The sequence below is a fragment of the Salvelinus namaycush genome, chromosome 15 (genome assembly GCF_016432855.1).
Source record: "Salvelinus namaycush isolate Seneca chromosome 15, SaNama_1.0, whole genome shotgun sequence".
Classification (NCBI taxonomy): Eukaryota; Metazoa; Chordata; class Actinopteri; order Salmoniformes; family Salmonidae; genus Salvelinus; species Salvelinus namaycush.
In genome coordinates, this window is record NC_052321.1 from 3,636,030 (window position 1) to 3,662,833 (window position 26,804).

The 26,804-nt window shown below is 45.4% G+C and overlaps 1 protein-coding gene across 2 annotated transcripts; it reads right to left on the minus strand.

The window, feature by feature from the left end:
- Window positions 1-307: 307 nt before the first annotated feature.
- On the minus strand, window positions 308-21,798 carry cdkl1 (cyclin-dependent kinase-like 1 (CDC2-related kinase)). 2 transcript variants are annotated; one of them, XM_039009208.1, is made up of 11 exons: window positions 21,613-21,798; window positions 20,360-20,631; window positions 7,333-7,454; window positions 4,927-4,999; window positions 4,063-4,153; window positions 3,271-3,471; window positions 2,527-2,609; window positions 2,106-2,162; window positions 1,788-1,952; window positions 1,604-1,699; window positions 308-1,474 (listed from the first exon to the last, which is right to left on the minus strand). In XM_039009208.1, the coding sequence occupies exons 1-11, from the start codon at window positions 21,713-21,715 to the stop codon at window positions 1,373-1,375; spliced, it is 1,365 nt and encodes a 454-aa protein (XP_038865136.1). In that variant the 5' UTR covers window positions 21,716-21,798; the 3' UTR covers window positions 308-1,372. The 2 variants fall into 2 exon arrangements, with proteins under 2 accessions (XP_038865136.1, XP_038865137.1); XM_039009209.1 differs by lacking the exon at window positions 1,604-1,699 and having other exon boundaries at window positions 21,613-21,797.
- Between the last annotated feature and the right edge of the window lie 5,006 nt (window positions 21,799-26,804).

A 26,804-nucleotide genomic window follows, 5' to 3' on the forward strand; every position in this document is an offset into this window, starting at 1 on the left:
ACAACGTTGACACTCGCCCAGCCAAATTCTCTAAAACGACGGAGGTAGCTTATGTTAAAGAAATTAACATTCAATTCTCTGGCGGGCATGCCAATTGCACACTCCCTCAACTTGAGACATCTGTGGCAAATCTTTAGTGGCCTTTTGTTCTCCCCAGCACAAGGTGCACCGATCCTGCTGTTTAATCAGCTCCTTGATATGCCACACCTGTCTGGATTATCTTGGCAAAGGGGAAATACTCACTAACAGGGATGTAAACAAATTTGTGCCCAAACTCTGAGAGAAATAAGCTTTTTGTGCGTATGGAGCATTTCTGGGATCTTTTATTTCAGCTCATGAAACATGGGACCAACACTTTACATGTATATTTTTGTTCCGTGCACATCGCTTCAGAGATCTAGACTGAATAGAACCCTTACGGTATTTAATCCACAAAGCTACGCTGATCTGATCATTTCAGACAATTTCTGTCCAATAAAATAAAGCCGAGCTGACCTTTCACCTTCTGTTACATTTCTTCTTCTCTTTACAAATGACTCAAACCTACTTCTGAGAAAATCAATATTTTAACAAAACACAAATAACATTTGGCAAAACCAGTCAAGGCAGTAGGGTATGGTGCTCCCTCCGTTCTACACGAGTATCTGGCTGTGTTCCCAGGTTGACTACATTGCAGACGCCTGCCAGATCTCACAATGTCTGGATAGGTATTTTACGTATCAGATCAACCACATATGTTATAGCCAGGCCGGCACCGTGCAACGTAGTCTGCCTGGAAGACAACCTCAATCTACCAGCTGAGCACTAGGCTGCTCCTTGTCAACATTATATAGATATACAAAATACGCCTTCAATGGAGGCAACCACCACATAATAAAATTGTCTTTCAGTAGAAAAAAAAAAGTTGACAGTGCATAGAATGACATCACAAGGACTTCTCCCTGTCCTTCCACGTTGTGATTCACTTCCTGGTTCCTGAGCTGACCAGAATATTGCCGTGTTTACATGCTAGTCGGAACTAGAAAACTCAGAAATGTCCCACTTGTTGATTCGTTGTACGCGACACGTCTATAACTACAACCAGGAAATGTCAGTTTCCTAGTTCTGACTAGCACCGTGAACACGGTATATGTTGATGAATGTGCGACTGGACCATTCAAATCCAAAATGGTGGATTTAGATGTCAGGGAAGTGGTAGTTGGATTTCTGATCCAAAATGGTGGATTTAGATGTCAGGGAAGTGGTAGTTGAATTTCTGATCCAAAATGGTGGGTTTAGATGTCAGGGAAGTGGTTGTTGAATTTCTGATCCAAAATGGTGGATTTAGATGTCAGGGAAGTGGTAGTTGAATTTCTGATCCAAAATGGTGGATTTAGATGTTAGGGAAGTGGTAGTTGAATTTCCTCAGGCTGGTATAGTACTTCTTGTTGTCCAGAGCTGGGAAGATACTGCTGCTGGTGAGCTGAGGCAAATACTAGAGAGAGGAAAGGAAATGAGTGTGTTAATACAGTTGGAAGAGCGACACGATATCATCTCATAGGCAAGAATTTAAATAGTGGAAGAGAATACAAAAATGACAGGATGTACTGCATCGTGTAGACACCTTCAATTGTTTGTACAGCATTTTGCCATCTCTGACAGCTGGTCCCAATTTGCATGGAGCTTCCACCATATTGCTTCCAAGTTCCACCTTACAGATCTACAAACATTGAAGGGTTAGAGCCAAGAGGAAAGGGGGTAGGGAGTGAATTGGGACCGGCTATTTTAACGTGAAGAAGCATACTGACCCCAGGTGGGAGGTGTTTGCGGGGCAGGAGGCGTGACCTCTTCTTGGTGGAGCGGTCATGTTCCCGGCCGGTGCTCTCGCTCTCCTCCCGTTGGCTGTCGAAGTACGGGTGCTCCAGAAGCTGCTCACAGGTCAGCCGCTCCGACGGGTCCATACGCAGGCAGCCCTGGGGTCAGGGGGCAAAGGTCATTTAGGGAAGGAATATTTGCTAATAAAACATCAGAGACCATTAAATGAGAGATCATTCATTTCATAAGAGAACCAGATATTTTTACCACACAAATTGCCAGCAGGTGAATGGCTGGATAGACAGGCTTACCTTCATCAGACTCAGTGCTTGATATGATAGGTTGGGGTATTTCAGTTCCAGAGTTTCCTATTGGATGATAAATGATGCCTTATTATGTATAATTTTTTACCCTTTTTATAATTTCCACAAGTGTTGTGAGGCAGCGAGTAAGCATTTCATGGCACAGTTTACACTCCGCTGTATACTGTGTACATAACAAATAAACGTTGATTTAATTGATATACAGCAGGAATCATCAACTAGATTCAGGACGGTCAGAGGACAGGAACATAATTACAAATAATTTGTAGACTGCAAATTGACCGCAAGAAGCTTCAAACGGGCTGCCAGTAGGGAACCCTGAAATACAGTACGCTCCTCAAGATGTTTTATTGAATCTGATTTATTGAACGTTTTGGTCGATGAATCATCATTATATGTTTGTTCTCACCATTTCCTGAGGCTCTGGGATGCACACTCCACTGAAGAACTGGTTCTTACTGAATACCTGCTGGTGGCGGGGGATCAGGTCTCCTGCAGACAGACACACACACAGACAGACAAAGCTCTTACTTCTCTCCTCTACCTAACACACTGTAACAGGTGAACGTAATGTGACAGTGACGACAGCCTTGTATTTTACATTACATTTGACATCGTTGGTCATATGTGAGTGGCTCTCATGCAGAGGAGCTCATGTTTAGTGATAATAAAGGGGACCGTCCTTTTCCTGACCTAACTGTTATAACTTATCACTAACTGAAACATTGATTGTGTCCCTATTTCCAGGCTCTGGTCAACAGTAGTGCACTATGAAGGGAATAGGGTGCCAACAGTAGTGCACTATGAAGGGAATAGGGTGCCAACAGTAGTGCACTATGAAGGGAATAGGGTGCCAACAGTAGTGCACTATGAAGGGAATAGGGTGCCAACAGTAGTGCACTAGAAGGGAATAGGGTGCCAACAGTAGTGCATTATGAAGGGAATAGGATGCCAACAGTAGCACACTATGAAGGGAATAGGGTGCCAACAGTAGTGCACTAAGAAGGGAATAGGGTGCCAACAGTAGTGCACTAAGAATGGAATAGTGTGCCAACAGTAGTGCACTACAAAGGGAATAGTGTGCCAACAGTAGTGCACTACGAAGGGAATATGGTGCCATTTGAAACACCCTAGCTATATTAATCCCACGTACCCAGTGTCTTCCTGATGAGGTAGAGCTGGTCCATGTCTGACTTGCCGGGCCAGAGGGGGATGCCAGAGAGCAGCTCAGAGAAGACACAGCCCAGCGCCCAAACATCAACAGGGGCTCCATACTGAGTATCACCCACGAGCAGCTCAGGGGCACGGTACCATCGCGTTGCCACATAGTCTGTGTAGTAGTCACATGGACCGGCTGCAGGGACAGATCGATACACATCTCTGTTTAGGAACAAGACTTAAAGCCTGCATGGTATAATGCATTTAATATAATGTGGTTATAATGCATTGTAAGACTTTTTATAAGCAGGCTTTACACAACATAGACAGATAGTTAGAATATAATGGTATAGGATAGAACAGAACAGAATGAAAATATAACTTCATTGTTCAATGTGAATCAAAAATTCATATTTTTGCTGTCTTGTGTTATTTCCCCCCCAAAAACACACACGAGTCTGGAAGCTGTTAGATACAAGACTCTGTTTAGGAGGGAAGAATTGATAAGAAATGGAACTAGTGTTGATTTCAATGGTGACGCAATGCCAGAAAGTTAAGACTGTGGTATTACAACAGGAGTCCACCAGGGGGCAGTAAACCTACAGGAACAGTACAGTAACATGCCTATTCAGCTCAGGGAAGGAGCCTCATAATGATGGTGTAACAAATAGCACTATATTCCCTACATAGTGCACTACATTTGACCAGAACCCTATGGATCATAGTAAACATGTATAGCACTTCATAGTGAATAGGATGCCATTTGGGACACATTAAATTAACTTACTGAGGATCCTGGCGAATCCGAAGTCACAGAGCTTAATGACCTGCTGTTTAGTGATGAGGATATTCTCGGGCTTCACATCTCTGTGGATGCACTGCAGGAGACAGAGACAACAAGCAAAACGTTAGTCGTTTAACAGTGCCAGCCAGGGCGGACCTGGCTTTCAACCACAGCTGATCATGTGGCGGTCTTGTACGGTTGTTGATCTATATGTGAGAAGAGGACAACAGTCTGGTTCCCAGATCTGTTTGTGTCCCGTCTTGCCAACTCCTATGGTCATTGTCAAGCAAATCATTAACAAGACAACACAAACAGACCTGGGACCAGGCTATGTCACGCTGTTACAAGGCAGCACAAACATATCTGGTACTTTCCCAGGCTAGAGAAGACAGTACTTTGCCAGGCTAGAGAAGACAGTACTTTGCCAGGCTAGAGAAGACGGTACTTTCCCAGGCTAGAGAAGACGGTACTTTGCCAGGCTAGAGAAGACGGTACTTTGCCAGGCTAGAGAAGACGGTACTTTGCCAGGCTAGAGAAGACATGCAGCAGATCAGGCGGGTGTATTCACTAGGAACCAAACAGAAGCAAACGGGCCAAAAGTGGTAGGGAACTACCTGAATTTGTCCAATGAGAAACAGTTGTTTTTCATTTTATTCTGTTGCAAAACATTTTGCTACGGTGTGCAATAATAAATTAAACCACATATCCGGACTTTAGCTGTGCAGCTTGACTGTTAAAGGGGCTCCGTGGCGGTTTGTTGTATCTCAGTGAAAGATTAACGGTTGGTCGGCCAGGAGACTGGAATGCTAGTAAAACAGCGGTTTGGGTAGGGGAGGGACGGAGAAAAAAGTAGGGAAAACCACTTACGTTCTGTTTATGACAGAAGTTGACAGCCTGGAGTGTCTGCCAGGTGATGCTTTTTACCAGATGTTCTGGAACACTGGAAGTTCAGAAGAGACAACCAAGTAACATAGATGTACTTTTGCATTATAGCTTTAATTTTCAGGACTATGTATGTAATTCTATGACCAGTAAAACCCAAAGCCAGGTACAGATCATCAGATTGCTGGCTCTAATCTCTGACTGCAGTTTACGGCAACCTGTAATAAAAACATTAAAAACATGCTCTGTTGCCCCTATGACTTCCACTGATGGTTAGCTAGCAGTGGCTAACGTCAGCTGACGTTTGTAGTGGCTGACTAGTTCTCTCTCTTTCTCAATTAAATTAAATTCAAGGGGCTTTATTGGCATGGGAAACATATGCTTACATTGCCAAAGCAAGTGAAATAGATAAACAAAAGTGAAGTAAACAGTACAAATGAACAGTAAACATTACATTTACAAAAGTTCCAAAGGAATAGAGACATTTCAAATGTCATATTATGTCTCTATACAGTGTTGTAATGACGTGCACATAGTTAAAAATAAACAAATATGGGTTGTATTTACAATGGTCTTCACTGGTTGCCCTTTGCTTGTGGCAACAGGTCACAAATCTTACTGCTGTGATTGCACACTGTTGTATTTCACCCAGTAGAATGGGAGTTTATCAAAATTGGGTTTGTTTTTGAATTCTTTGTGGGTCTGTGTAATCTGAGGGAAATATGTGTCTCTTATATGGTCATACATTTGGCAGGAGGTTAGGAAGTGCAGCTCAGTTTCCACCTCATTTTGTGGGCAGTGTGCACATAGCCTGTCTTCTCTTGAGAGCCATGTCTGCCTACGGCGGGATTTCTCAATAGCAAGGCTATGCTCACTGAGTCTGTACATAGTCAAAGCTTTCCTTAAGTTTGGGTTAGTCACAGTGGTCAGGTATTCTGCCACTGTGTACTCTCTGTTTAGGGCCAAATAGCATTCTAGTTTGCTCTGTTTTTTTGTTAATTCTTTCCAATGTGTCAAGTAATTATCTTTTTGTTTTCTCATGATTTGGTTGGGTCTAATTCTGTCCTGGGGCTCTGTGGGGTCTGTTTGTGAACAGAGCCCCAGGACCAGCTTGCTTAGGGGACACTTCTCCAGGTTCATCTCTCTGTAGCTGATGGCTTTGTTATTGAAGGCTTGGGAATCGCTTCCTTTTAGGTGGTTGTAGAATTGAACGGCTCTTTTCTGGATTTTGATAATTAGCGGGTATCGGCCTAATTCTACTCTGCGTGCATTATTTGGTATTTTATGTCGTACACAGAGGATATTTTTGCAGATCTAGGTGATGCTGTAGGCCCTCCTTGGTTAGGGACATAAGCACCAGATCATCAGCAAACAGTAGACATTTGACTTCAGATTCTAGTAGGGTGAGGCCGGGTGCTGCATATTTGTTGATATTTATGTTGAAGAGGGTGGGGCTTAAGCTGCATCCCTGTCTCACCACCCGACCCTGTGGGAAGTGTATATCTCTCTCCCTCTCCTCTCCCCCTCTCTCCCTACCTCTCTCTCCCCCTCCCTCCCCCTCTCTTATTGTAAACTGTAGTCCCGAAGCCCATCCATCAGTGTTGCCATGGAGATGGCTAAATCCAGCCTTACAACTGGTGATTTAATAGCCATGGATGCATCCTAAATGGCTCCCTATATAGTGCACTACTTTTGACTGGAACCAATAGGGCTCGTAGGGCTCCGGTCAAAAGTAGTGCACTATATAGGGAACAGGGTGCCACTTGGGACATAGACAATCTCTCTCCCCCTTCCTGTGGCTGAGCCCCCCATGGGAGTGAGGCAGGCACCAGATAGCTACAAACCCTCTATTAACTGTGTGTGTGTGTGTGTGTGTCTGTCTGTCTGTCTGTCTGTCTGTCTTCCTACAACTTCACCTCCCTCCCTGTCAGCCAACACAGCATTCTGGGACTGCATCGCTGTAAACATTCCGCAACGAGCAGGTCAGTCTCCGTGGTAACAGCCAAACACTGTGGCTATCAGCAGGGGAGACACTATATACAGGTCATAGATAAACAGCAGGGGAGACACTATAAGGGGCGGCAGGTAGCCTAGTGGTTAGAGCGTTGGGCCAGTAACCAAAAGGTTGCTAGATCGAATCCCTGAGCTGACAAGGTAAAAATCTGTTGTTCTGCCCCTGAACAAGGCAGTTAACCCACTGTTCCCCGGTAGGCCGTCATTGTAAATAAGAATGTGTTCTTAACTGACTTGCCTGGTTAAATAAAGGTTAAATAAAAAAATACAAATATATACAGGTCATAGATAAACAGCAGGGAGACAGATAAACAATCTATAGAATCTATCAGTGTGTGAGACAGAGAGAGCCTGTGTGTGTAGACAGCCAGAACTCACCCTCTGGGGTATCGGTCCAGCTCGTTGAGGACGGTGTGATCACAGTATTCAAACACCAGGTGTAGCTTACGTTTACGTCTGAACACCTCAATCAGGTTCACCAGGTTGGAGTGCTTTAGTTGCTGCTCGGATAACACAGACACACACACACACACACACACACACACACACATATACAGTTGAAGTCGGAAGTTTACATACACCTTAGCCAAATGCATTTAAACAATTTCACAATTCCTGACATTTAATCCTAGTAAAAATTCCCTGTCTTAGGTCAGTTAGGATCACCACTTTATTTTAAGAATGTGTAATGTTAGAATAATAGTAGAGAGACTGATTTATTTCAGCTTTTATTTCTTTCATTACATTCCCAGTGGGTCAGAAGTTTACATGCACTCAATTGGTATTTGGTAACATTGCCTTTAAATTGGTTAACTTGGGTCAAACGTTTCGGGTAGCCTTCCACAAGCTTCCCACAATAAGTTGGGTCAATTTTGGCCCATTCCTCCTGACAGAGCTGGTGTAACTGAGTCAGGTTTGTTGGCCTCCTTGCTCGCACACGCTTTTTCAGTTCTGCCCACACATTTTCTATACGATTGAGGTCAGGGCTTTGTGATGGCCACTCCAATACCTTGACTTTGTTGTCCTGAAGCCATTTTGCCACAACTTTGGAAGTATGCTTTGGGTCATTGTCCATTTGGAAGACCCATTTGCGACCAAGCTTTAACTTCCTGACTGATGTCTTGAGATGTTGCTTCAATATATCCACATAATTTTCCTCTTTCCTCATGATGCAATCTATTTTGTGAAGTGCACCAGTCCCTCCTTCAGCAAAGCACCACCACAACATGATGCTGCCACCCCCGTGCTTCACGGTTGGGATGGTGTTCTCCGGCTTGCAAGCCTCCTCCATTTTCCTCCAAACATAACGATGGTCATTATGTCCAAACAGTTCTATTTTTGTTTCATCAGACCAGAGGACATTTCTCCAAAACGTACGAGCTTTGTCCCCATGTACAGTTGTAAACCGTAGTCTGGCTTTTTTATGGCGGTTTTGGAGCAGTGGCTTCTTCCTTGCTGAGCGGCCTTTCAGGTTATGTGGATATAGATACTTTTGTACCTGTTTCCTCCAGCATCTTCACAAGGTCCTTTGCTGTGGTTCTGCGATTGATTTGCACTTTTCACACCAAAGTACGTTCATCTCTAGGAGACAGAACGCGTCTCCTTCCTGAGCGGTATGACGGCTGTGTGGTCCCATGGTGTTTATACTTGCGTACTATTGATTGTACAGATGAATGTGGAACCTTCAGGCGTTTGGAAATTGCTCCCAAGGATGAACTGGACTTGTGGAGGTCTACAATTGTTTTTCTGAGGTCTTGGCTGATTTCTTTTGATTTTTCCATGATGTCAAGCAAAGAGGCACTGAGTTTGAAGGTAGTCCTTGAAATACATCCACAGGTACACCTCCAATTGACTCAAATGATGTCAATTAGCCTATCAGAAGCTTCTAAAGCCATTACATAATTGTCTGGAATTCCCCAAGCTGTTTAAAGGCACCGTCAACTTAATGTATGTAAACTTCTGACCCACTGAAATTGTGATACAGTGAATTATAAGTGAAATAATCTGTCTGTAAACAATTGTTGGAAAAATTACTTGTGTCATGCACAAAGTAGATGTCCTAACCGACTTGCCAAAACTATAGTTTGTTAATTAACAAGAAATTTGTGGAGTGGTTGAAAAACAAGTTTTAATGACTCCAACCTAAGTGTATGTAAACTTCAGACTTCAAATGTATGTAAACTTCTGACCCACTGGAATTGTGATACAGTGAATTATAAGTAAAACAATCTGCCTGTAAACAATTGTTGGAAAAATGACTTGTGTCATGCACAAAGTAGATGTCCTAACTGACTTAGTTTGTTAACAGGAAACCAAGAAGCCAAAACTATAGTTTGTTAACAAGAAATTTGTGGAGTGGTTGAAAAACAAGTTTTAATGACTCCAACCTAAGTGCGTGTAAACTTCAGACTTCAACTGTATCACAAAGCACCTCTGCTACACCGCACTAACTACTCACTTTTGTAATCGTTTAATTGTACAGTGATCCCAATTTACTGTAGGTGCACACAGTGATATGGATATAGCGATTACATAACAGAAAGTAATGGATCTGTGTTTGCTTTGTGCAGAGCGGCTGACAAGCTCCCACATGTCTTATCAAAACAGAGATTGCAGGAAGAGGAACGGTTATAAACATGCTGTGGTCTCCCATGACAACCGATATGTCCCTATCTGGAGTTCTAGAACTGTTTATGAGGATGATGAGGAGGCGGATGAGGAAGCTACTGGAAGAACTGTTTATGGGGATGAGGAGGAGGATGAGGAAGCTACTGGAATAACTGTTTATGAGGACGAGGAGGATGAGGAGGATGAGGAAACTACTGGAAGCTACTTGGTCAGGCAATGACCATAGTAGTTGGCAAGACACGTTTTGTCAAGCCCATACAGTATGTCACAACCACAAAACGATAGAACAAGATGATACAGTCTATAACAGACATGGTGTCAATAACAAGATGATACGGTCTATAACAAGATGATACAGTCTATAACAGACATGGTGTCAATAACAAGATGATACAGTCTATAACAAGATGATACAGTCTATAACAGACATGGTGTCAATAACAAGATGATACAGTCTATAACAGACATGGTGTCAATAACAAGATGATACAGTCTATAACAAGATGATACAGTCTATAACAGACATGGTGTCAATAACAAGATGATACAGTCTATAACAGACATGGTGTCAATAACAAGATGATACAGTCTATAACAAGATGATACAGTCTATAACAAGATGATACAGTCTATAACAGACATGGTGTCAATAACAAGATGATATGGTCTAAACGTCAACAGTGAAGAGGCGACTCTGGGATGCTGGCCTTCTAGGCAGAGTTCCTCTGTCCAGTGTCTGTGTTCTTTTGCCCATTTTAATATTTTCTTTTTATTGGCTTAGTCTGAGATATGGCCAGCATCCCGGCGTTGCCTCTTCACTGTTGACGTTGAGACTGGTGTTTTGCGGGTACTATTTAATGAAGCTGCCAGTTGAGGACTTGCGAGGCGTCTGTTTCTCAAACTAGTCATTCTAATGTACTTGTCCTCTTGCTCAGTTGTGCACTGGGGCCTCCCACTCCTCTTTCTATTCTGATTAGAGACAGTTTGCGCTGTTCTGTGAAGGGAGTAGTACACACAGCCTGGTACAAAATCTTAAATTTCTTGTATCTTTTATTAATGTTTATTATGAGTATTTCTGTGATTTGATGTGGCTCTGTGCAAATTCACGGGATGTTTTGGAGGCAAAGCCAAATGTAAACTGAGGTTTTTGGATATAAATATGAACTTGATCGAACAAAACATACATGTATTGTGTAACATGTTGTCCCGGGAGTGTCATCTGATGAAGAATATCAAAGGTTAGTGATTCATTTTATCAATATTTCTGCTTTTTGTGACTCCTCTCTTTGCTTGGAAAATCACTGTATGCTTTCTGTGACTAGTCGCTGACCTAACATAATGATATGTTCTGCTTTCGCCGAAAAGATGATTTGAAATCGGACACTGTGGTTGGATTAACGAGAATTTTATCTTTAAAATGGTGCCTAATACTTGTATGTATGAGAAAATTGAATTATGAGATTTCTGTTGATTGAATTTGGCGCCCTGCAATTTAATTGGCTGTTGGCGAGGGGTTCCGCTAGCGGAATCCCAGTCCTAGACAGGTTAAAGGCGTATTGGGACCTGAACGATGATCATATCGGCTAACTACGACGGACTCAAACGGGAGATACTCAGCCGCTACGGGTACAGCCTGGCCCATCGGGCTCAACTATTCCACAACTGGAGGTTGATAGCTGACACATCCTCCCGAGCCCAGATGAGCGACCTACTGCGCGTCACCAGGGGGTGGCTCCTAACCGACGTATCCACCCTCTCCATCCTAGACAAAGTGGTCCTGGATCGCTTCCTACGAGCACTACCCCACGACATGAAGAGGGCAGCGAGTCTATGCGCGCCCCAGACCTTGGAAGGCCTCCTGGAAGCAGTGGAGATGCATCAGAACAGGCCCTGCTGAGTGAGAGCCAGGCCGAGTCGGCGACCAGTTCGAGGAGTAGGAAGGACAGCCCCACTGCTGTGTACCCCAAACCGACAGTCGGTAGGGCCAAGGGACCGCAAACCTGTGGAGAGATGGCTGGGGTAGGGCCGACCCGCCACCGACGACCCCGGGTAGATGGAGACCAAAGGAGGTGATTTGAGTGTGGCGCCCGGGGGCACACTGCCTGGAATTGCCCGGCTCGAGAGGAGTCGATGCCATCAGCAAGCCCCGGAGGCGAGGAGGGTCACGCAGTGACCTACGTCACCTCCTGTTGGGCACACCACAAATCAACTGCACCCATGGTTCCGGTGAAGGTTGACGGACATGACACGGAAGCTCTATTAGACTCCGGAAGTATGGTTACCCTCGTAACCACGAGCCTGCTGAACCAGGATACCAAACGTGGTAGGGAGATGTCCATTTCCTGTGTTCACGGGGACACAAAGCGGTATCCATCCGTATGGGCCAACATCGCGACGGCACAAGGGAACTGCCAGATGATGGTGGGTGCAGTACCATAGATGCCGGTACCTCTCCTACAGGGACGAGATTGTCCGCGGTTCGCAGCTCTGTGGGGGCACGAGCTGAGGAAGAAGGTACAAGCCGGCCGAAGACGAGAGCGAGGACGACCCATCGCCTGTGCGGCCCGGAAGCAAACGTGTATCTACGGGTCCGGAGTCAGAGGGGGTGCCGAAACCCAACCCCCCCCGGGGAACCACAGGAGGGGCCAGTCGAGTCACCCCCTGGGGGCCAACTGAGGGGACAATTCGGGACGGCCCAGTGGGAGGATCCTAACTTGAAAGCCACCGCAGCCCAAGTGGTAGCGGTGGATGAACAGCTACTTCCACGGGTGAGTGACTGGCAATACTCCCATTTCCAAATCAAGAATAACCTTTTGTATCAGGTGTCGCACCAACAGGGGGAACTTCGAGAGGTATTGTTGCTGCCCCGACGGTACGTGGGAACCGTACGTGGAAACCGCACGACCCTCATTGAACACCACATCCTTACCCGGCCCGGGGAAATGGTACGAAAGAGGCCATATTGGATTCCGGAGGCCGTGAAACAGGAAGTAGAGGCTATGCTGAGGATGGGGGTTGTTGAAGAGTCTCACAGTGCAGCCCCAACGTGTTGGTGCCCAAACCGGACTGTAGCCCGCGCTTCTGTAATGATTTCCGGGGTTTGAAAGACATAAGCTTGCTCGACGCCTACCCCATGCCGAGGGTGGACGAGCTCATCGACTGATTGGGAAAGGCCCGGTACATCAGCACCCTCGACCTGACCAAAGAATATTGCCAGGTACCGTTGGCAGCCTCTTCCCGGGAGAAGACGGCGTTTTCAACACCAGAAGGGTTTGTATCAGTACCGGGTGCTCCCGTTGGGTCTCCACGGAGCCCCGCCCACATTCCAGCGACTGATGAACAAAGTACTTTGACCCCACCAGCAGTACGCAGCGGCCTATTTGGATGATATCATCATCCACAGACAAGGTTGGGAAGAGCACCTGACGCGCCTCCAGGCCGTGCTGGACGTGCTCAGACAAGCCGGGTTGACCGCAAACCCCAAGAAATGCAAACTAGCGTTCGAGGAGGTGGAGTACCTGGGGTATTTGATTGGACGGGGGAACGTCCAGCCCCAGGAGAGGAGGTTCATGCGGTCAAACAGTTATTGTGATGACGTTGCTTCCAGAGGCCGTTTGGAACACGGTAGTGAGTGATGCAACCGAGGACAGATGATTTTAACGCACTACATGATTCAGCACTCGGCGGTCCCGTTCTTGTGTGGCTTGTGTGGCCTACCACTTCGCAGATGAGCCGTTGTTGCTCCTAGACGTTTCCACTTCACAATAACAGCACTTGACCGGGGCAGCTCTAGCAGGGCAGAAATTTGACAAACTGACTTGTTGGAAAAGTGTCAATCTATGACGGTGCCACGTTGAAAGTCACTGAGCCCTTCAGTAAGGCCATTCTACTGACAATGTTTGTCTATGGAGATGGCATGGTTGCATGATTGCATGATAGCTGAAATAGTCCAATCCACTCACTTGAAGGGGTGTCCACATACTTTTGTATATACAGTACCAGTCAAAAGTTTGGAACACCCTACTCATTCGTGGGTTTTTCTTTATTTTTACTATTTTCTACATTGTAGAATAATAGTGAAGACATCAAAACTATGAAATAACACATATGGAATCATGTAGTAACCAAAAAAGTCCTCAAAGTAGCCACCCTTTGCCTTGATGACAGCTTTGTACACGCTTGGCATTCTCTCAACCAGCTTCACCTGGAATGCTTTTCCATCAGTCTTGACGGAGTTCCCACATATGCTGAGCACTTGTTGGCTGCTTTTCCTTCACTCTGTGGTCCAACTCATCCCAAACCATCTCAATTGGGTTGAGGTCAGATGATTGTAGAGAACAGGTCATCTGATGCATCACTCTCCTTCTTGGTCAAATAGCCCTTACACAGCCTGGAGGTGTGTTGGGTCATTGTCCTGTTGAAAAACAAAAGTCCCACTAAGGGAAAACCAGATGGGATGACGTATCGCTGCAGAATGGTGTTGTAGCCATGCTAGTTAAGTGTGCCTTGAATTGTAAATAAATCACTGACAGTGTCACCAGCAAAGCACACCACCTCCTCCATGCTTCACGTTGGAAACCACACATGCGGAGATCATCCATTCACCTATTCTGCGTCTCACAGAGACACGGCGGTTGGAACCAAAAATGGCAAATTTGGACTCATCAGACCAAAGGACAGATGTCCACCGGTCTAATGTCCATTGCTCGTGTTTCTTGGCCCAAGAAAGTCTCTTCTTCTTATTGGTGTCCTTTAGTAGTGGTTTCTTTGCAGAAATTCGACCATGAAGACCTGATTCACATAGTCTCCCCTGAACAGTTGATGTTGAGGTGTGTCTGTCACTTGAACTCTCTGAAGCATTTATTTGGCCTGCAATTTCTGAGGCTGGGAACTCTAATGAACTAATCCTCTGCAGCAGAGAGAACTCTGGGTCTTCCATTCCTGTGGCGGTCCTCATAAGAGCCAGTTTCATCATAGCGCTTGATGGGTTTTGCAACTGCACTTGAGGTAACTTTCAAAGTACTTTAAATTTTCCACATTGACCGACCTTCATGTCTTAAAGTAGTGATGGACTGTCGTTTCTCTTTGCTTATTTGAGCTGTTCTTTCCATAATATGTTCTTGGTATTTTACCAAATAGGGCTTCTTCTGTATACTACCCCTACCTTGTCACAACACAACTAATTGGCTCAAACGCATTAAGGAAAGAAATTCCACAAATGAACTTCTAACAAGACACGTTAACCAGTTAATTGAAATGCATTCCACGTGACTACCTCATGAAGCTGGTTGAGAGAATACCAAGAGTGTGCAAAGCTGTCATCAAGGCAAAGGGTAGCTACATTGAAGAATCTCAAATATATTTCGATTTCACATTTTTTGGGTTACTACATTATTCCATATGTGTTATTTCATAGTTTTTATGTCTTCACTATTATTCTACAATGTAGAAAATAGTAAAAATAAAGAAAAACCCTTGAATGAGTAGGTGTGTCCAAACCTTTGACTGGTACTGTATATACTGAACAAAAATATAAACACAACATGGAACAATTTTACTAAGTTACAGTTCATATGAGGAAATCAGTCAATTAAAATAAATTCATTAGGCCCTAATCTATAGATTTCACATGACTGGGCAGGGGCGCAGCCATGGGTGGGTCTGGGAGGGCATAGGCCCACCCACTTGGATCCAGGCCCAGCCAATCAGAATGAGTTTTTCCCACAAAAGGGCTTTATTACAGACTGAAATACTCCTCAGTTTCATCAGCTGTCCGGGTGGCTGGTCTCAGACGACGTGGAGGTCCTGGGCTGGCATGGTTACACGTCGCCTGCGGTTGTGAAGCTTGTTGGACGTACTGACAAATTCTCTAAAACGACGCTTATGTTAGAGAATTTAACATTCAATTATCTGGCAGCAGCTCTGGTGAACATTCCTGCAGTCAGCATGCCAATTGGCCTCTCCCTCAAAACTTAAGATCTCTGCGACATTTTATTTTGACAAAACGGTACATTTTAGAGTGGCATTTTATTGTCCCCAGCACAAGGTGCACCTGTGTAATGATCCTGCTGTTTAATCGGCTTATTAATATGCCACACGTGTCAGGTGGATGGATTTTCTTGGCAATTGAGAAATGCTCACTAACAGGGATTTAACAAATTTGTCCACAACATTTGAGAGAAATAAGCTTTTTGTGCGTATGGAACATTTCTGGGATCTTTTATTTCAGCTCATGAAACATGGGACCAACACTTTACATGTTGCGTTTTTGTTCCATATAATATCGCTAATTCTTAATGTCAATTACATGCAATTAGTTTGTTGTTGAACACATCTGGCTGATTGAAAGGTAAACAAGTAATTTTACATACTAACGGGAAAGGAATGTTAATTCTGGATAAGCTGAATCTATCACCAGCTGTCAGGGTTGTTGTTAGTGAATCCAAGATGCACAACTATCAAATATAAGACAGAATATAAATATAAGACTAAAATGACACAACATTTTCCTCAACTAGTGTCAAAACATCCCCAGGACTGTATGTTAGCTGCGTGTCCATTGGCTGCTATCCTCTGTATTCAACAGGAAGCTCTTAAAACAGGGGCAGTGAGCAAGAACAAAGACAGAATACCCTCCCCGCTTGTGTCCAATGACGTACAACTGGGATACAACAGGGCAGGGAAGGTGAATGAAGACTCTGCTTTTCCCTGCCTTGGTGCATGCATCTTGTCCTACATAACAGTGAAGTCTACAGGGGGTTTACAGTGAAGTCTACAGGGGGTTTACAGTGAAGTCTACAGGGGGTTTACAGTGAAGTCTACAGGGGGTTAACAGTGAAGTCTACAGGGGGTTAACAGTGAAGTCTACAGGGGGTTAACAGTGAAGCCTACAGGGGATTTACAGTGAAGTCTACAGGGGGTTAAAGGTGAAGTCTACAGGGGGTTAACAGTGAAGTCTACAGGGGGTTTACAGTGAAGTCTACAGGGGGTTTACAGTGAAGTCTACAGGGGGTTTACAGTGAAGTCTACAGGGTATTTACAGTGAAGTCTACAGGGGGTTAACAGTGAAGTCTACAGGGGGTTTACAGTGAAGTCTACAGGGGGTTTACAGTGAAGTCTACAGGGGGTTAACAGTGAAGTCTACAGGGGATTTACAGTGAAGATTATTCATGATTATTATTTGACCATGCTTGTCACTTATGAACATTTTTGAACATCTTGGCATAGTTCTGTTATAATCTCCACCCGGCACAGCCAGAAGAGGACTGGCCACCCCTCATAGCCTGGTTCCTCTCTAGGTTTCTTCCTAGGTTTTGGCCTTTCTAGGGAGTTTTTCCTAGCCACCGTGCTTCTACACCTGCATTACTAGCTGTTTGGGGTTTTAGGCTGGGTTTCTGTACAGCACTTCGAGATATTAGCTGATGTACGAAGGGCTATATAAAATAAAATTGATTGATTGAAGTCTACAGGGGATTTACAGTGAAGTCTACAGGGGGTTAACAGTGAAGTCTACAGGGGGTTAACAGTGAAGTCTACAGGGGGTTTACAGTGAAGTCTACAGGGGATTAACAGTGAAGTCTACAGGGGGTTTACAGTGAAGTCTACAGGGGATTTACAGTGAAGTCTACAGGGGATTTACAGTGAAGTCTACAGGGGATTTACAGTGAAGTCTACAGGAGGTTTACAGTGAAGTCTACAGGGGGTTTACAGTGAAGTCTACAGGGGGTTAACAGTGAAGTCTACAGAGGGTTAACAGTGAAGTCTACAGGGGGTTAACAGTGAAGTCTACAGGGGGTTAACAGTGAAGTCTACAGGGGGTTAACAGTGAAGTCTACAGGGGGTTTACAGTGAAGTCTACAGGGGGTTAACAGTGAAGTCTACAGAGGGTTAACAGTGAAGTCTACAGGGGGTTAACAGTGAAGTCTACAGGGGGTTAACAGTGAAGCCTACAGGGGATTTACAGTGAAGTCTACAGGGGGTTAAATGTGAAGTCTACAGGGGGTTAACAGTAAAGTCTACAGGGGGTTTACAGTGAAGTCTACAGGGGATTTACAGTGAAGTCTACAGGGGGTTAACAGTGAAGTCTACAGGGGGTTAACAGTGAAGTCTACAGGGGGTTAACAGTGAAGTCTACAGGGGGTTAACAGTGAAGTCTACAGGGGGTTAACAGTGAAGTCTACAGGGGGTTTACAGTGAAGTCTACAGGGGATTTACAGTGAAGTCTACAGGGGGTTAACAGTGAAGTCTACAGGGGGTTAACAGTGAAGTCTACAGGGGGTTTACAGTGAAGTCTACAGGGGATTAACAGTGAAGTCTACAGGGGGTTTACAGTGAAGTCTACAGGGGATTTACAGTGAAGTCTACAGGGGATTTACAGTGAAGTCTACAGGGGATTTACAGTGAAGTCTACAGGAGGTTTACAGTGAAGTCTACAGGGGATTTACAGTGAAGTCTACAGGGGATTTACAGTGAAGTCTACAGGAGGTTTACAGTGAAGTCTACAGTGGGTTAACAGTGAAGTTTGTTATAAAAACACAAGCAGTCAGAGAGGATTTATGCAACAGGTGTGAGATAATAAAAGAAAGAGAAATAAAGATGGCTCAAGGCTGGGTGGTTTTAATAAATATGTCTCAAGGCTGAGTGGTTTTAATAAATATGTCTCAAGGCTGAGTGGTTTTAATAAATATGTCTCAAGGTTGAGTGGTTTTAATAAATATGTCTCAAGGCTGAGTGGTTTTAATAAAGATGGCTCAAGGCTGAGTGGTTTTAATAAAGATGGCTCAAGGCTGAGAGGTTTTAATAAAGATGGCTCAAGGCTGGGTGGTTTTAATAAAGATGGCTCAAGGCTGAGTGGTTTTAATAAAGATGGCTCAAGGCTGAGAGGTTTTAATAAAGATGGCTCAAGGCTGGGTGGTTTTAATAAAGATGGCTCAAGACTGAGTGGTTTTAATAAAGATGGCTCAAGGCTGAGTGGTTTTAATATAGATGGCTCAAGGCTGGGTGGTTTTAATAAAGATGGCCCAAGGCTGGGTGGTTTTAATAAAGATGGCTCAAGGCTGGGTGGTTTTAATAAAGATGGCTCAAGGCTGAGTGGTTTTAATAAAGATGGCTCAAGGCTGGGTGGTTTTAATAAAGATGGCTCAAGGCTGAGTGGTTTTAATAAAGATGGCTCAAGGCTGAGTGGTTTTAATAAAGATGGCTCAAGGCTGAGTGGTTTTAATAAAGATGGCTCAAGGCTGGGTGGTTTTAATAAAGATGGCTCAAGGCTGGGTGGTTTTAATAAAGATGGCTCAAGGCTGAGTGGTTTTAATAAAGATGGCTCAAGGCTGGGTGGTTTTAATAAAGATGGCTCAAGGCTGAGTGGTTTTAATAAAGATGGCTCAAGGCTGAGTGGTTTTAATAAAGATGGCTCAAGGCTGAGTGGTTTTAATAAAGATGGCTCAAGGCTGGGTGGTTTTAATAAAGATGGCTCAAGGCTGGGTGGTTTTAATAAAGATGGCTCAAGGCTGGGTGGTTTTAATAAAGATGGCTCAAGGCTGGGTGTTTTTAATAAAGATGGCTCAAGGCTGGGTGGTTTTAATAAAGATGTCTCAAGGCTGGGTGATTTTAATAAAGATGGCTCAAGGCTGACTGGTTTTAATAAAGATGGCTCAAGGTTGAGTGGTTTTAATAAAGATGGCTCAAGGTTGAGTGGTTTTTACCTTCAGCATCCTAATCTCTCTCAGAGCGATCCTCTTAATGACGAGTTTTAATAAAGATGGCTCAAGGTTGAGTGGTTTTAATAAAGATGGCTCAAGGTTGAGTGGTTTTTACCTTCAGCATCCTAATCTCTCTCAGAGCGATCCTCTTAATGACGGGTTTTAATAAAGATGGCTCAAGGCTGACTGGTTTTAATAAAGATGGCTCAAGGTTGGGTGGTTTTAATAAAGATGGCTCAAGGTTGAGTGGTTTTTACCTTCAGCATCCTAATCTCTCTCAGAGCGATCCTCTTAATGACGAGTTTTAATAAAGATGGCTCAAGGTTGAGTGGTTTTAATAAAGATGGCTCAAGGTTGAGTGGTTTTTACCTTCAGCATCCTAATCTCTCTCAGAGCGATCCTCTTAATGACGGGTTTTAATAAAGATGGCTCAAGGTTGAGTGGTTTTAATAAAGATGGCTCAAGGTTGAGTGGTTTTAATAAAGATGGCTCAAGGTTGAGTGGTTTTTACCTTCAGCATCCTAATCTCTCTCAGAGCGATCCTCTTAATGGCGGGTTTTAATAAAGATGGCTCAAGGCTGGGTGGTTTTAATAAAGATGGCTCAAGGTTGAGTGGTTTTAATAAAGATGGCTCAAGGTTGAGTGGTTTTTACCTTCAGCATCCTAATCTCTCTCAGAGCGATCCTCTTAATGACGGGTTTTAATAAAGATGGCTCAAGGCTGACTGGTTTTAATAAAGATGGCTCAAGGTTGAGTGGTTTTAATAAAGATGGCTCAAGGTTGAGTGGTTTTTACCTTCAGCATCCTAATCTCTCTCAGAGCGATCCTCTTAATGGCGGGTTTTAATAAAGATGGCTCAAGGCTGGGTGGTTTTAATAAAGATGGCTCAAGGTTGAGTGGTTTTAATAAAGATGGCTCAAGGTTGAGTGGTTTTTACCTTCAGCATCCTAATCTCTCTCAGAGCGATCCTCTTAATGACGGGTTTTAATAAAGATGGCTCAAGGCTGACTGGTTTTAATAAAGATGGCTCAAGGTTGAGTGGTTTTAATAAAGATGGCTCAAGGTTGAGTGGTTTTTACCTTCAGCATCCTAATCTCTCTCAGAGCGATCCTCTTAATGACGGGATCGTCTTCAGACTCCACAAACTTCTTGATGGCAACGATCTGTCCCGTGTCCCTGTTCCTGCACTTGAACACCACGCCGTAGGACCCTTCCCCGATCTTCCCCATCTTCTCATACTTCTCCATGGTGATGTCTGAGGACTGACTGGGAGTGGTAGTAGTCGCAGAGCAGTCGACCAGGTCCAGCAGATTTACACTTGTTTTGGTCCAAGAAACGCGCTCCTTGAGATCTTAAAAGCAAACCAGGACATCAGCGTGTAAGAAGTTTCTGATTTTGAAGAGCAATACATCTTTTTAAATCAGGTTTTCCTTGGGAATTAAATACTGATACATTCGTGTTTTATTACATTTCTGACTCAAATGTTTGTATCCTGACACTAACTTAACAGTAGAGCCGAATGAATGCATTTTCTTTCTTGTGTAGGGATGCCAAAGAAAATTATATTCTATACCGTGTGTGTGTCCCCAAATTCCCCCAAAAACATGTCAAAGTGAATGGGACCAGGCATGAAAAAGTCACGACATGTAAAGAGCTCTGGCAAGAGAAACTGTTGGGTTGCCTAAACGTATCTAGCCTACAACAGGTTATTGTTGTCAACAGTGTCAAAAAAACTAAAGACTGGTATGGAGGTCGTAAAAACAAAACTGGACCCCCCCCCCCAAAGAACAGAAGGGGTTCGGATTTGTATATTAACACCTACTGCAAACAGAACATAACCTATTGTACTGTATATTAAACAAGTGGTTGCTTTTAATAATAGCTAAACGGATCACACAGTGATCAGATCACGTGTATAGGAGCCCCAACATAAACCTAAAATCTAATTCTAGTTAAAGATTAATTTATTCGCTTGTGGAAACCTTACACCTGCCTTTGGACAGTTCGATTGCGTAACGAAAACATTTGCATTGCAAAGTATATAAAGGTCTTCCAAGGTAAACGGGGAAAGAAAACAATTGTGTTTTCAACTTCTGTAAATGCATTACAAATCAAAGTCCTTCACTATACAACCGTCTACTTGGCTACTAAATCACCACCTATTAAAGCACAAACTCAAATAACTGTGTCATAAAGCCAACACATAAATAAAAGCGAAAAGACGAAAACGTACTCAAAATAAAATTACATGTTTACAAAACAAGTTATAATTTCAACACGACATACATTTATTATGAATATGGTTATTGGTCATATTCAAAGCTATACTTACGTCCAGGTGTCGTTTGGATGTACACTTTGCAAAATAAGAAATTCAGAGCGGAGAGAACGCTAAACTGGCATACACATCGACTGAGGAGAATGGAGATGGACATTCACGTTGTTTGAACTGTAGGTCGAGCCGCTCTCTCTCTCTAAAGGCTTTCGCTTTCAACCTGGTCCCCATAGGAACAGACTCCACCCCCTCACACACCGCCTTTTCAGCCTGGTCTCCATAGGAACAGACTCCACCCCCTCACACACCGCCTTTTCAGCCTGGTCTCCATAGGAACAGACTCCACCCCCTTTGCAGCCTGGTCGCCATAGGAACAGACTCCACCCCCTCACACACTGTCTTTTCAGCCTGGTCCCCATAGGAACAGACTCCACCCCCTCACACACCGCCTTTTCAGCCTGGTTCCCATAGGAACTGACTCCACCCCCTCACACACCGCCTTTTCAGCCTGGTCCCCATAGGGACTTACTCCACCCCCTCACATACCGCCTTTTCAGCCTGGTCCCCATAGGAACAGACTCCACCCCCTCACACACCGCCTTTTCAGCCTGGTCCCCATAGGAACAGACTCCACCCCCTCACACACACCGAAATTTCAGCCTGGTCGCCATAGAAACAGACTAAACCCCCTCACACATCGCCTTTTCAGCCTGGTCCCCATAGGAACAGACTCCACCCCCTCACACACACCGCCTTTTCAGCCTGGTCGCCATAGGAACAGACTCCTCCTCCTCACACACCGCCCTGCGGGTGGGTAGAGGGTGGCCAGAGCACCTGTTGTTTTGCTGGAGCAGGGATCTTCTACCTTTTCTTCTCCAAATTATAATTGGAAGAGGAAGTTTAAACTCTAACAAAGACTATTAGCTAGAACTGTAACAACAAACACATTTTCGCAAAGAGCAGCTGTTCATCTGGTTAAACAACGGTAAGACACGTGTTGACAAAACATTATGTCCAAGTCAAGAAAACTCAGTTGCCGCACTGGTAGCTAGCAGTGGTTCTTCTATGGTAGCTAGCCTTTTAGCGGGTGGTTCTTCTATGCCAACTTGATATCTTCTTCCACTTGTATTATTTTAGCAGACCCCCTGTAGTACCCTAGGGCTGTAGTACCCTAGGGCTGTAGTACCCTAGTGCTGTAGGTAGTACCCTAGGGCTGTAGGTAGTACCCTAGGGCTGTAGTACCCTAGGGCTGTAGTACCCTAGTGCTGTAGTACCCTATTGCTGTAGGTAGTACCCTAGGGCTGTAGGTAGTACCCTAGTGCTGTAGTACCCTAGGGCTGTAGTACCCTAGGGCTGTAGTACCCTAGGGCTGTAGTACCCTAGGGCTGTAGTACCCTATTGCTGTAGGTAGTACCCTAGGGCTGTAGGTAGTACCCTAGGGCTGTAGTACCCTAGGGCTGTAGTACCCTAGGGCTGTAGGTAGTACCCTAGGGCTGTAGGTAGTACCCTAGGGCTGTAGGTAGTACCCTAGGGCTGTAGTACCCTAGTGCTGTAGCACCCTAGGGCTGTAGCACCCTAGGGCTGTAGTACCCTAGGGCTGTAGGTAGTACCCTAGGGCTGTAGGTAGTACCCTAGGGCTGTAGTACCCTAGGGCTGTAGGTAGTACCCTAGGGCTGTAGTACCCTAGGGCTGTAGGTAGTACCCTAGGGCTGTAGTACCCTAGGGCTGTAGTACCCTAGGGCTGTAGGTAGTACCCTAGGGCTGTAGGTAGTACCCTAGGGCTGTAGGTAGTACCCTAGGGCTGTAGGTAGTACCCTAGTGCTGTAGGTAGTACCCTAGTGCTGTAGGTAGTACCCTAGTGCTGTAGGTAGTACCCTAGTGTTGTAGGTAGTACCCTAGTTCTGTAGGTAGTACCCTAGTTCTGTAGGTAGTACCCTAGGGCTGTAGTACCCTAGGGCTGTAGGTAGTACCCTAGGGCTGTAGGTAGTACCCTAGGGCTGTAGTACCCTAGGGCTGTAGTACCCTAGGGCTGTAGTACCCTAGTGCTGTAGTACCCTAGGGCTGTAGTACCCTAGTGCTGTAGTACCCTAGGGCTGTAGTACCCTAGGGCTGTAGTACCCTAGGGCTGTAGGTAGTACCCTAGGGCTGTAGGTAGTACCCTAGGGCTGTAGGTAGTACCCTAGGGCTGTAGTACCCTAGGGCTGTAGTACCCTAGGGATGTAGTACCCTAGGGCTGTAGGTAGTACCCTAGGGCTGTAGGTAGTACCCTAGGGCTGTAGGTAGTACCCTAGGGCTGTAGTACCCTAGGGCTGTAGTACCCTAGGGCTGTAGTACCCTAGTGCTGTAGTACCCTTGGGCTGTAGTACCCTAGTGCTGTAGCACCCTAGGGCTGTAGCACCCTAGGGCTGTAGTACCCTAGGGCTGTAGGTAGTACCCTAGGGCTGTAGGTAGTACCCTAGGGCTGTAGGTAGTACCCTAGGGCTGTAGTACCCTAGGGCTGTAGTACCCTAGTGCTGTAGTACCCTAGTGCTGTAGTACCCTATTGCTGTAGGTAGTACCCTAGGGCTGTAGGTAGTACCCTAGGGCTGTAGGTAGTACCCTAGGGCTGTAGGTAGTACCCTAGGGCTGTAGTACCCTAGGGCTGTAGTACCCTAGGGCTGTAGTACCCTAGGGCTGTAGGTAGTACCCTAGGGCTGTAGGTAGTACCCTAGGGCTGTAGGTAGTACCCTAGGGCTGTAGTACCCTAGTGCTGTAGTACCCTAGGGCTGTAGCACCCTAGGGCTGTAGTACCCTAGGGCTGTAGGTAGTACCCTAGGGCTGTAGGTAGTACCCTAGGGCTGTAGGTAGTACCCTAGGGCTGTAGGTTGTACACTAGGGCTGTAGTACCCTAGGGCTGTAGGTAGTACCCTAGGGCTGTAGGTAGTACCCTAGGGCTGTAGGTAGTACCCTAGTGCTGTAGGTAGTACCCTAGTGCTGTAGGTAGTACCCTAGTGTTGTAGGTAGTACCCTAGGGCTGTAGTACCCTAGGGCTGTAGTACCCTAGGGCTGTAGGTAGTACCCTAGGGCTGTAGGTAGTACCCTAGGGCTGTAGGTAGTACCCTAGGGCTGTAGTACCCTAGTGCTGTAGTACCCTAGGGCTGTAGTACCCTAGTGCTGTAGTACCCTTGGGCTGTAGTACCCTAGTGCTGTAGCACCCTAGGGCTGTAGTACCCTAGGGCTGTAGGTAGTACCCTAGGGCTGTAGGTAGTACCCTAGGGCTGTAGGTAGTACCCTAGGGCTGTAGGTAGTACCCTAGGGCTGTAGGTAGTACCCTAGGGCTGTAGGTAGTACCCTAGTGCTGTAGGTAGTACCCTAGTGTTGTAGGTAGTACCCTAGGGCTGTAGTACCCTAGGGCTGTAGTACCCTAGGGCTGTAGCACCCTAGTGCTGTAGGTAGTACCCTAGGGCTGTAGGTAGTACCCTAGGGCTGTAGGTAGTACCCTAGGGCTGTAGTACCCTAGGGCTGTAGTACCCTAGTGCTGTAGGTAGTACCCTAGGGCTGTAGGTAGTACCCTAGGGCTGTAGGTAGTACCCTAGGGCTGTAGTACCCTAGGGCTGTAGTACCCTAGGGCTGTAGTACCCTAGGGCTGTAGGTAGTACCCTAGGGCTGTAGGTAGTACCCTAGGGCTGTAGTACCCTAGGGCTGTAGTACCCTAGGGCTGTAGGTAGTACCCTAGTGCTGTAGGTAGTACCCTAGTGCTGTAGGTAGTACCCTAGTGTTGTAGGTAGTACCCTAGGGCTGTAGGTAGTACCCTAGGGCTGTAGGTAGTACCCTAGGGCTGTAGGTAGTACCCTAGGGCTGTAGGTAGTACCCTAGGGCTATAGGTAGTACCCTAGGGCTATAGGTAGCACCCCAGGGCTGTAGGTAGTACCCTAGGGCTGTAGTACCCTAGGGCTGTAGTACCCTAGGACTGTAGTACCCTAGTGCTGTAGTACCCTAGTGCTGTAGTACCCTAGTGCTGTAGTACCCTTGGGCTGTAGTACCCTAGTGCTGTAGCACCCTAGGGCTGTAGTACCCTAGGGTTGTAGTACCCTAGTGCTGTAGTACACTAGGGCTGTAGTACCCTAGGGCTGTAGCACCCTAGGGCTGTAGCACCCTAGGGCTGTAGTACCCTAGGGCTGTAGGTAGTACCCTAGGGCTGTAGGTAGTACCCTAGGGCTGTAGTACCCTAGGGCTGTAGGTAGTACCCTAGGGCTGTAGGTAGTACCCTAGGGCTGTAGGTAGTACCCTAGGGCTGTAGGTAGAACCCTAGGTCTGTAGTACCCTTGGGCTGTAGTATCCAAGGGCGCCCAGGGTTGAATACCCATGTGCTATAGCAGGGGTTCCCAAACGTGTTCACTCAGGCCCAGCATTGGGGATCGTCTCGCGTCTATTTCAATGGGCACAAGCACTGTTCACACACCGCTTGTTGACAGAGAACATTTTGTAGGTTTAAAACGTCTTTCCGGCAATTCTACACATTTTGTCATATGGTGATTTTTGCCGTTTTAAAGCAAGTTTTATTGCAATTCTATACATTTTGCCATGTCTGTGTATTCATATGACATGAGTGACTCAAACATTACAAAACCTATGGGCAAAAACGGAAGCAAAAAAAAAAAAACATTCGCCCATATGGGCTAGTTGATCTGGACATTTCTGACAAGTTAGCAGCTAAGGTATGTATTGAGGTGACGAGACGAGAGGAACTGATGATGCAATACCCAATATAGAAGACGGCCCCCACCGCGCCAGAGCGTTATCCTGGACTCTAGTCACTGATTGGCCGTAGAACAAATCACTTGTGAACTGGCGATAGGTGCCTGTGTCGCAGTGACATCATGAACATTCTATTGAAATGGTTACTTGTATAGTGGAGTCTTTTTAGACATGTAGCTAGCTACCTTGTGCGTTCTCTTTTAGACTCCGTCTGCATATTTGCAATCAAACACCAGAATTTCCCCATCTCCTTAGCTATCATACTCTAATTCCACTGATTTCAAAACTCTGTCCTCCAGAAAGTGGAGAGAAACTCATAAATGTGTGCACATTTTCTGTAATGAGCTGGTATTGATTTCTTACTGTAAAAAACCTCAGACTGAAAGATAATTCAGAACTGGCACCTATTATCATCATCTGTCTGACAGTGACATCATTCGTCCTATTTTTGCATCAGTAAATACCAGACAGGGACGGCTCCGGTTTCTAACTCTTGTTCCACGGAGACCAAT

Bases quoted from the DNA above. Each gene is read 5' to 3' on its own strand.
- cdkl1 (XM_039009208.1), bottom strand. From the start codon at position 21,715: ATGTCCATCTCCATTCTCCTCAGTCGATGTGTATGCCAGTTTAGCGTT. The intron at 3,472-4,062 runs GTAAGTTAATTT...CTGTCCCTGCAG, and splicing joins CGGATTCGCCAGGATCCTCA to CCGGTCCATGTGACTACTAC. The intron at 2,163-2,526 runs GTGAGAACAAAC...ATCATCCAATAG, and splicing joins TCCCAGAGCCTCAGGAAATG to GAAACTCTGGAACTGAAATA.